Source organism: Microtus ochrogaster, unplaced genomic scaffold, assembly GCF_000317375.1.
Source record: "Microtus ochrogaster isolate Prairie Vole_2 unplaced genomic scaffold, MicOch1.0 UNK112, whole genome shotgun sequence".
Lineage (NCBI taxonomy): Eukaryota > Metazoa > Chordata > Mammalia > Rodentia > Cricetidae > Microtus > Microtus ochrogaster.
Genome location: NW_004949210.1, coordinates 464,323 through 475,699, shown reverse-complemented (window position 1 = coordinate 475,699; position 11,377 = coordinate 464,323). Strand labels below are relative to the sequence as shown.

The 11,377-nt window shown below is 47.4% G+C and overlaps 1 protein-coding gene across 1 annotated transcript in view; it reads right to left on the bottom strand.

Annotated features, from left to right (window-relative positions):
* Nucleotides 1–282: 282 nt before the first annotated feature.
* The window catches only part of Amer1 (APC membrane recruitment protein 1), a 21,273-nt gene continuing 10,178 nt past the window's right edge, over nt 283–11,377 (bottom strand). The window contains exon 2 of the mRNA XM_026778208.1: nt 283–8,477. Within this exon, the coding sequence (XP_026634009.1) occupies nt 5,069–8,389 (3,321 nt within the window). The 5' untranslated portion in view covers nt 8,390–8,477 and the 3' untranslated portion in view covers nt 283–5,068. The remainder of the gene's footprint in view (nt 8,478–11,377) is intronic.

Sequence of the window (11,377 nt, the reverse complement as noted above, 5' to 3'; positions counted from 1 at the left end):
GACGATGTCCAGGAACTTCAGGGATAGGTCTGAAAGTGGAGATGATACGAAGAGCCCTGACTAGGACACAGGGCATAAGGTGAATAAAATACAGAATCAAATACGCTAGTTTTCTCTAATTTCAGTTTCAGCTTTGACTTGTTTTCCCTGTTGAGCAACTCCCTCAGTTTCTTGGTTTTCCCGTTTCCCTTTAAGAGTAAACCCATCAGCCAAAGATCACAAGAAAACTATTGTGGAACAAACAACAAGGAAACACTTTAGCGACTGGAGGTCCCTCATGAACCCAGAAGTTTATTAGCATTCAGCAAATGAAATATACATTGTAACATACAGGCAGTGTATCAAGATATCCAGATGCCAGTGAGTACTAGAGATGGAGAGGTCACAATGCAGATGATTCTGTGATGTCCCAGGAATGGGGAGGGAAGCTCAGGCACAGCAAAGAGCTCCACTCCCCTCTCTATACTGGAAGACAGAACTCTTACCCATGGAGTGAGGATGTACTGCAGTTCCTAAAATCGTTCTTCTTCCCCCAGCCATTTTATTTAACATGACCTAAATATACATTCCTGGTTTACCCCAACCCTTCCCCACCCCCATATATAGCAGGGAAAATAAGCACCAAGAGTAACAGGAATAATTAAAGCCCCCTCTTAATAAACTCAACCTCACAAATATACATGCCATGTGGATTTTCTTCTTTGGAATGATTATAGGATGGAGAAACCGTAGATCAAGCCACCCAGCCATGACTGTAATAGTCACCATTCCCCAAAGTGCCATCCTGGCTAAAGAGGCGGCTCAGGCATTAAAGGCTAAGGTTTAAAACCCAAAAGACAAGAGTTCGGTTTCTAAAAGTACCATCCACTTGTGAGCTGGAATAGGGAAGAGAAGAAGGAGGCAGGAAGGGAAAAAGATTTTCCCAAAGTAGCAAGAGGGAGTAAGGAATTACCTAATGTCTTTTGCGGACAATGTCACAATCTACTAAGTTCCTGGTAAGTACCATTCAAGGGTTTCCTCAAGGAGATAACCAATTCCTAGTGTTTCAAATATCATTGTCAACTGTCATCCCAAGTCTCTTGGTAAGAATGTAGCCCTAATGCTCCTTTGGGGAAACTTAATACAACCAATCACACAATGTGGGCATGATGCTTTGCAAACAGAAGTAGAAACCTTAAAAGAAGGCAAAGAATAAAAAGGAAAGAGGCATGAATACTCTTCCGAATGTCGACACCTGGAGAAGGAAGGGCTCAAAAGGGAAACTTAAAGCTAAAAACATGCTGTCTGCCAGGTTGTACATGCCTGAGTTACCTGGTATTGGTCTTCGGTACCTGGGCATTGTCTGTCCTTACCGTGCAGAAAGAGAATGGATAGGGTGACACAGCCAGGAGGGAGAGGGAAAAGAGGGAGGGAGGGCCCTAGACAGTTGAGATGACATCCCTCTGCACAAGCAGCAGCAACTTTTGTGTCATCTTTTTGTTTAAAACTGTAAACAGCACCGCTTAAAAATAAAATATATCAGAAAAGAACAATTGATAAACATTGTTTCCATGAATATAAAATGCAAACAATATAAAAATAGATAATTGGCTTTTGATATATATATTTATATATATTAAAAACAACTTGGATGCAACATACATATGGGTAAACTTGAAGTATCCCTGGTAAAGCCCCATGCCTCCCTCTAGCAAGTGAGCCTAGGGGCCGAGGGCAGCGGTGGCACTGATGCAGGTGAAAAAAGCCACTGGCGGCAGGATGAGAGCATGCACCCAGCATCCTGAGTGTGCAAAGCTACTTCCCTCCTTGGTATAGCACTAAGAGGAGGGACACTGGCATTTACTGAAACCATTATCCACAAGGCTTGTGGTCTGGTATCCGAGCTAAAGCCAGATGATCCCCCAAGGCAGGGCTTCCTTGGAGAATCTAAAGCACCAAGAAATTGGCATCCTGGCTTTGGAAGAGGCCTGCTAGGTGGCCTTCCTTACCCACATTTACTGGTCCTCTAAGGACTGGGCTATCGTGAAACACTCAGGATCAGAACTGACATTATAGTGTTGTTAGGTAACAAGATGATGCTAGCCCTCTTCAGTAATCACATCTCCCCTCGAAGCCACAACCAAATGCATTGTCTGAGGACCTACAATGGAGACAGGAGGTTCATCTGGCCGCAGCCTCAGTGCAGACATGACAGCCACACTTCCGGTAGTTGGGGGTATATTTGGTGTCAGGCAAGGAAGTACATGCCCATGTTTGGACAGCTACCCGGAGACTGGTTGATTTTTCCCATTGTTAACCATGTTGTCTTATGATACGTCCTCAGCCAGATCTTCTTTCTTCTTCTAGGCTGCATCTTCCATTTATTTTATAAAGGAGTTTGCTTCTATAGCCATATATCTTACTGTTCCGCTTTAGGTTGTGAAGATTTTGTCCCCGGGCTAGCAGCCTGGTCAGTGAAAGGACTTTTAGGCAATTATGTTCTCCAACCCATAAACTTCTACTTAGCCCCAGGTCCTACTCTGAGGTATGACTTTTCAAAGCACAGCGAAATGTGTCTGAGTTATGGCAGGTCCCTTCAGAGACACTGCACTGTGCTGTCCTTCCGGACCTTGAGGGCAACGCTCAGCTATAGGTGAATCGCCTCTTCCTCTTCCAAAACAGGCTAGTAGCCCTTCTTCTCCAGTGGGTCATGGAGGCTGTTCACAGTTCTACTGCCTGCTGTGGATGGCAGCCAAACGTAAACAGGAGCTCCAGCTGACTCGAACAGGCAAGGGGTGTGGTTTTTCCTGTTCTAAAGGCATTTGGTGGTTAATGACTACCATCCAATCAGGCCAAGCTCAGCCTCACCCTCCCAGAACAGCTCTGGTGAGAGGCCAAGTGGTTAAAACCTGGACATTTGTCTCTTGGAACAATGTGGTTGGGTTAATGAGGCCCTTTCTTACTCTCTGTCACTCTCCGCTTTCACAATGGATACACATCTTCATGATGTAGCCGACATCATCCAAGAGAGCTGGTCTGAGGTCCTGGAGGGTGCTGCTGGGGCCAGGCCAACTCGTGGAGTCACTTCCAGGGATTTAACTTTTTCCAACCAAGTCTGCTCTTTTTTGGAGAAAGGTACAGGGCCAGTCCCAATCTTAGACATGGTGACAAAGACTATCATGGAGATATTCCCTGACAATGAAAGCAGGTCCGCAAAGTTATCCTGACTCAGAAGGCCATCAGCATCTGTTCCCAAGGTAAACGGCCACATCTCTGGCAAGAGCTCTGTTGATTATCTTCACTTAATAGACGTGAAGATGGTTCTGAGGTGAGAATGGGGACAGGGCAGAAGCTAAAAGAGTACTAACTTAGATCAACATATCCACTCTAAAATATGGTATTTCCAATAAAAAAAAATTTTTTTACAACGTCTTGCTATGTAGCCTTAGCTGGCCTAGAACTCACTATGCAGACCAGGCTGGCCTCAAACTCATAGAGCTCCACCTGACTCTTGCTCCCAAGTGCTGGGATGAAAGGCATGTGCCACCATGCCTGGCCCAATAGAAAATTGAAAAGAAACTGTCTCACATGGATGATTAAGGAAAGTTGAACTGGCCAAGACAAGACACTGCAATGTCTTCCAGATAGCAAGCTCTTCCCCAGTAGTGCTTCCAACTTAGTTAAGAGTGAAAACTGCTAGGCTGGGTTTGGTAGGAGGTAGAGATAGGTGGACCTCTGTGACCTAGAAGCTGTCCTGGTCTACATGGAGAATTCCAGGCCAGCCAAGACTAAAACATGGGATCCTGTTCCCCCCAAAAAAGGAAAAGAAAACAAAACTGCATGGATGTAAGAGAAGGGAGGGTGCTGTTCATTTCATAAAGGATTGCAAGTGCCATGCAAATCAGTCCTGCAGCTTGGCAGAGCAAGGGCACGTTACAGTCTTTCCTCTCAAGAAGCCTGGTCCTTTGACAATACTAAGAACTTGGCTAATAGGGAGATGAATGTTTTTTAGAGTGCTCACAACAATAGACGAGATGCCTTTGGCATCCTGCCATGGAAATGTAAGCTTGGAACCACTTCACAAAGGGGTGGGCAAGAATTAAAGAACTTTTTTTGATTTGAGAGGAAGGGTAGGAAAGCTTTTCCATCCTAAGCTGAGTTGCTTCAAGCTCCGAAGTCAGAGATCCCTTCTTAGTGTCTGGGAAAAGTGGATCTCCCTTTTTGTTTTCCTCCTTTCCATCCCACAAAACCCAATGCCTTCTAGTCAAGCCCAATTTAGGTGGCTTCTCTTCCCTTATCTCAATTAAGAGACTACATTCCTTGTGATGAGATTGTGAGAAGTTCAATTAGGGGAAAAGGGGGAAGTTCTAAAGTGCCTGCAACAGCCACAGGCTTAAGAAACAAACAATGTATCATTCCACAGCTCAAGACCCCACAGCAGTTTCTACAATCTACCTATCTTTGTACTCTGCTTGAGTATAGACCCATTTATTCACTCCATTATGGGGAGTAGTGCTTTTGTCTTCAATCTAGACTATGCCAGGCCAGGTTTAAAGAACATCATCTAGCTGTAATACCAAAGTCCACAGCAATAGGGAGCGAGACACATGCTACTTGATCCATCTAAACATAACTAACTGGGACGAATAGATTATAGTCATTTGATGTCACGGAAAAGGGGTTAGGAAGGATATGTACCATAACTTTATATTGCTAATAGCCAGAAAGCCTCCCATCTCTGGGTGAGAGTCAGTGCAAAAATTGGCTGCTCATCAGTGGTTCATTAGTCAACAAGGGACAAAAGACGAGGGGCTCAGCCTGCAATAAGGATGCATCCCAAGCCCTATATGGGTCAGAAGAAACCCCAAAGCAAAAACTGGAGCACAGAAGCAGCAGCTTCCCTAGGCAGATGTACTTGGGCTGAACCTGGCCAAAGATGTCAGAATGAGGTGGGAAAACAAAGTGACAACTCAGAGGAGTTTATCTTGGCCAAAGGGATGTTCAAGTTAAACAGCAACCCCCACCCCCAACCCACTGCCCAACCCCTGACCCCCATCACATGCTCAGGTCTCCACTCTGGAACTGATGTCTACTTGGCTAGGTTTCCATCCATGGCAGTGGAGGAGTAGCTGGTAGAGAGAGAGGTACCTTGCTCACCCCTCTCCTTTGACAGGTCAAGGTTGGAAGCTCTGTAGTGATTGGGTTGAAGCTGAAGGGGTTCAGGCCGCACCCTGGGCAGCTGAGGGATACCATGGGTGATGCCTACAGGCTTGGCTTGAGACAGAGAGTTGCCTCCAGAAAGGCAACTGGGCTCATCTACAGGTAGGAGTACATCCCGAGGCCTGGCCCTCCCACTTTGGGAGGCCTGTGACTGAAGATTATAGCAAGGACCCATGGGCAGGGGTAGGTGTGAAGGTCGAGAGAGCTGAGACAGAGTCTCTCCAGGTGCTCTTGGAAGCCCTGGCCCTGACAATGCCATTGCCACAGGAGGTACGCAACAGGTTGCCTGCCCGTATGAAGCCTGACTGAACGGCTCATCCAACTGACTGGGGCTTATCCAATCAGGGTCTGGCTCCATTGGAAGAGGACAGTAAGCCCAGGCAGGCCAGTCATAGGCCCCTGGAGGTTCAGTGTAGAGGGACAAGGGACTATCTCGTCCCCATTCTCCTTCCTCTTCTTCGCCTTCTTCATCTGAATCTTCCTGGTGGGCCTGTAGCTCATCAGACTCCATGTAACCCTGGGCTAGGTGAGAATTAGAGAGTTCCATCTCTAGGGTCTCTGCATTGTCAAGGGAACGGCTTCTTCTATTGAGTGCCATTGCAGCAGGTGGAGGCCGAGGGTGTATGCCAGGGAGTCCCAAGTATCGAGGGAGGCTGCTGACACCCCAGGGCAGGCCTTGGTAGAATCGACTGTGATAGCTGTTGAAGCCATGTTTGTGGTAATAACCCAGCTCAAAAGCTTCCAAGGAGGCTGTGAGGTCTTCGTCGTTGTGGAACTCAGGGTTTTCCTCGCACTTGCCTTCTCCATCCCGTTCCACATCAGCAATGTCAAAGGTGACCATGGGGGGCAGCTCAGGGAGGTTTTGAGTGAAGGATGAGTCAGAATCAGAGCTGCAGGACATGCTGGAAAACAGGTTTCCGTTGCTGGTAAACTCGACTAAAGCCTGGGAGAAACTCACAGTGGCATTCCCTTCCTTCTCATCCTCTTCTTCCTCTGGCTCCTCAGGGGGCGAGTAGCTAGGGTAGGCCCTCCTGGGAGAGCCTCCGAAATTGGCTTCTTGCATGTCTGGCTCAAACATAGCATCGCTCTGGAAGAGCTGCATCAAACAAGTACTTTGATCTTTTTTGGAGCAAGTTCCCTCAAAACGCTTCTCCAGAGGACGGAAATCCCGCCAGTCTGGTTCACTGCTAGAAGTAGCAGGGAAAGCTGAGGTGGTTCCCCGGTGGGAAGTCTGAGAAGCTCCCGAATTCCCTGCCACAAGGCCCATCACTGACGGGCCTAAGGGCCTCATCTGATACTCCAAGACAGGCTTCTCCTGCCGTACCTGGGTCTCTCGGATTCGACCCTCTTGAGCATGGACCTCTCGGGCCTGGGCTTCTCGGGTTCGGACATCTCTGCTGTAAGATTCCCGATTGTGGTTGTCTCGAGCATAGGCCTCCCTGGCGTGAGCCTCTCTAGCGCATGCCTCTTGAGCTTCACGCTGCTCCCGGCGGAGCTCCCAGTAGAGCAACTGCTTCTGGATGGCCACTAGCCGTTCTTCCTCTGTTTCCATTGCTCCGGGTGGCCGAGAAGAAAAGGGCTCCAAGTTCAAAAAAGGACCAAACATCTCGGAGCCTCGACCATGGAGGTCATAAAGGCAGTCATCCCCAGGTGGCGAGTTCTCAAGACTGTCATCTGGCTCATAGAACTCATACAGGGCGTCACCACTATAGCTGTCTCTAGGTAGACAATCCCTATGGACAAGGCCCAGAGCCTCACCTGAATCATCCTCAAATCCTGGGGTGGTCGAGTCATAATAACCTTCATCACTATTTGGAGCCGACTCTTGCTGGTCACTCTGAGGAGTCAAAAGTTCTCCAGGGCCTAGGCTAGGATAAGACTGAACTGGATCAAGGAGCATATAGCCCTGGTGGCTAGGAGACGTAGCAGTATGGTAGCCCAGGTTCAGCTTAGATCTTGGGTATATCTGGGCGTTTGCCCACAGATACTCTAAGTCACCATCTTCCTCCCCATCCTTGACCTCCTCTTCCTCATCCTCTGATTCTACCTCCTCATCCTCTTCTTCCTCATTGTCATCATCATCCGGCAAGGCCATCTCCTCCCCACCACCTTGGTAGGTCACCAAGCAGGAACTTCGCTTGGTCCCATCTCGGTTGGCCCTCTGGCCACCAGACGCCATGCTATCTGTCATGCTGTCCATATCTTGTTCTGCTATAATGTCACCACAACCTGTCAGTGAGTCAAAGCTTTTCAGGGATGTGACATCCCCAAACAGGAGGCTAAGCTGATCTCCAGCAGGGCCATTGGGTAGGTTTGCCTCTCCCGTCACCACCTTGTCTTCTGTTTCTGAAGTGTGGGAATCCTCTAGGCCACTAGCTTCAGGAACAGGCTTGGGCTGTGTGAACTCTGAGGCACAGGTCCTTGTGAGTTTTTCTGGATTTTTACAGGCTGTCTTGTCAGTAGTTGGTGAAAAATGTTCTAGTGATGGAGAAATTTTTGGTCTAGGGGCATCCTGGGGCTTAGCATTTTCCTTTCTAGCGGCTTGGAAGATCTCCTCAGAGCTGGGCAGAGAGGCTGAACTCACCTGCTCATGAGACCGGGATCTGGCCCCCTCAAGGTCCTTTGCCCCTGGTCCATTTTGATCAGTTTCAGAAACCTTGCTCTTCCGGTGACGGCGGATGCTACTAAAAAAGCCTTTCAGGCCTTTCTTAGGCTTGTGCACAACTCCAGCTTTCTCTGTGGCTTCAGTCCCAGATGTCTTAGGTCTAGAGCCTATCTCCAAAGCTCCATGGGCACTCTGGGAGCTAGGAAACTGAGAAGGTGACTTGGACAAAGGTACAGAGAGGCCTGTTTCTTCGATGACAACATCTTCGGGGCCATGAGCTGCCTCACTCAGGCCGTCATGGGTCTTACTCTTGTTTAGACCCTTCTTAGAATTGCCTTTCCCAGAACCTTTGCTTCGTCCACCCCCAAAGAAACTAGGCAGAGTACAGATTCCCTTCTTGCCACCAAAGAGTTTCATGGCAGTTTTCTTCAGCCTACCTGGGCCGGATAAGGGTGGCTCTGACGCTGGTCCTTCTGTGGTGTCGGTTGTCTTATTCTTGGCTCCCCTTTCAGCTCCCTGGTCTTGGGTATCTCTAGAGTCCGGTGTGCCCTTGATCTGACCAGCTTCATCCTTTTGAGTCTCCATGATGGTGACAGCTCTTCCACTGGAAACGCAGCCTTTAGATTTCAGGTAGAGCTACACCATGATCAGTCAGGAAGTGTCACAGCTGGGTCTGAGGGAGATAAGGAAGACAAAGACAGAGACAGATACTGGTGAGCCAGCACACAGGATAGGTTTGGTTTTCGTGGGTGATTATTGTCTAAGGATTGAATGGGACCAGAGAGAGAATAAGTAAACACTGATAAAACCTTAACTATTCGGTATGTTTGCTTTGCTGCTCTAGCTTCTTCTGGTCCCAGAGCAGTAAAAACCCCACACTGAGCAACAGGCAGCGATCATTAGCTTCCTCCTCATTAGTCTTCTACCTTTAGGTGGCTCAAAGTACGGGGCTGGGGGAGGATTTGACAGAGGCGATTGTAGATGTGCCAAAAGCCCAGTTGTCTATAAGGAAGCTTATCCATGATTGGGCTGGAGTCAGGAAAGGAATAGAGAGGCTGCTTCTAGCCTCACTAAACTTTTGAAAAGTATGTGGTGAAGGTGCTCATTGAGTCTTCCCCAGGCTTCAATTGAACACTAATAGCCTGGGCTATCACCAACATTTTTCTCAGGGCTGGGAAGTAAAGCTCATCTCCGGCTTTATCTTCTGCCCACAGGTTCTCTTAACGTCGTCACTAGGACAATGGCCAAACCTTCTGGAGTCCAGAGAGGGAACACTATTGAGTTGCATATCAGGGCTCTAATCTGCAAAAGAATCCTCTGGGCTCCAGTATCCTTTGTCCAAGAGGTCTACCGAGATCCACATCCCTAAACCCCTGTAGAGACTAGTGAGGGGAAGGTCAGGATCGGGCTCTCTATTGACTATCCTGCTGCCAAGGGACTTTAATTTTGTCCTTGGCAAGAGTAACCACCAGATTCTACCAGAGCAAACATTTTCTTCTACTCTGTTCCTCTCATTATCTTTGTCCCCATCTCTCTTGCAATCTGGGAAGTGATCTTGAAAAATACATAGCCCTACGTGATTCATGCTCCTAGCCTACGATACAAATTGAACTAAATAAACCTGGTGTAAGCTGCAACACTCTGGTCAGGGCTTCCTAATCCAAGTGCCAGTAGAATTGGAATGAAAAGAAGGGTTAGCCTTCCATATCAGCCTCATCATTCCCTTGGTCCCCGACAAGGCTAGTATCTTTGACTGACAGTAAATGACCCCTAAAGCACTATTGAGCCTGCAGAAAATCTGGCGACCCCTCCTTAGGAAGTCCCTCCCTCTCTGAACCTTCTTTTGTAGTCTAGGGTAACAAAGGGAGACAGAACAACGTCAGGGATTGAGAGGGCAAGAGGCTAGGAACAGGGAGAGGAAGAAGGGGATAGGAAGGACTGCAGCAGTTTAGGAATCGCTAGCTGGTCCAGGGACTGGATGCCACATTATTAAGGTTCATACAGCCATCTGCAGTAGAATACTGTAGTCCAGCACTGAGGCTGAAGAGAAACCCGCAACTATACGCTAGTCCTTGATTTCATTAGACGAAAATCTCCTAGTACGTAGGTTCCTATCTTCCAAACAGTTTTGTGTCTGGTACCTCACCTACTTGATACACTTAAATCGTCAGAGTAACAACCCAAGTTCCATTGAGATCACTCTGCTAACCAACCAGAGTAAAATGAGCTCTGGTTTGGAGATGAGAGAAAAGCTTATCTGATCTTCTCAGTGAAGATAGATGAATTGCTATATTCTCAGGATATGCATTTCTCTGTGCAACACATTGCGACATCATGCTCTGCAAACTCAGCTCTGTCACTGACAGTCCCCTCACCACTAAGCACACAATCACCCAGAATTCTGGGATGCACACTGTAATGAGAACATCACTAGCAGGACTGTCATTGCGATATTGGGGATAAGGTGACAGCAGTGAAATTATACGTATTTCCTGTTGTGAAATTCATGTGTTATTTTCAACTTCTCTGAACATCCAGTAGTGACAGACACTAAGGTCAGTCCATCAGGCCAAGCCAAGAAGAGGAACTCCCAGTCCCTGCTTTAGAGAGCTTTCAGACCAGGAGGGAGAAAATCTTATCTACAGAAACCTGAAGATACATCACAATGTAGACCTTAAAGAATAGCCTCTGCTTCTCCATTTCTTTGTTTTTGTTTTTAGAGACAGGGTCTCTCTCCATAGTTCTGGCTCTCCTCGAGCTTGGTATATAGACCAGGCTGGCTTTAATGAGCCTTGAAATACACTTAAAAGGTAGAATATTCCCTGGGCTCAGTTTTCTTAACCAAAAATCACTGTTTGGGGAAGACCATAGACGTTGGGAGAGAATCTACTACTACTATTTTGCTAAATGGATTTCATACTGAACAGTTTCCTAAGTACTTATCTTTGAACACTGAGATCAGTGAACCTCATCATAGCTTATTTCTGCAGTAGGCAGAAATTAATATAGAGGCTCACAACTGCTCAGTGCTCACATAATAAGATAAGGTGGAATGCTCAGCCCTAAATACAAATCAGGATGACATTCCCTACTCCCAAACTCGGGGATCTTTATGGAAGGGAGGGCAGAAATACTGTAAGAACTAGAGGCAACAGAGGGAAGCTGCAAAAGATTTTCTGGCTATGGCAGGGCGGTCACACACGAACTCTCAGCAGCTGTGACTGCATACACAAGACCTGCACTAGATCAAGCCAGCCAAAATTTCAGTGTGGACTAGGGAGAGCCCCAAGAACTCCTTTCCCTACCTGAAGAGCTGCCGGCTGATGACAGCTGCTGGAGGAGGGAAAGTCAGTTTTCTTCAGCAGTGCAGCCCCTAGTGTATTGCCTAGGCTCCAGTGGATAGCCCTATATTCACATGCATAGGACAGCATGAATTGGACTTGCGGGACTAGAAAACAAAGAAGGTATGAAGCTGTAAGGGAGATAATAAAGGGGGCCAGAAGGAGGAGATGAAGGATAGTGGATGGTGGATAAATAGAATCAAATACATTTTTATACATGTATGAAATTCTC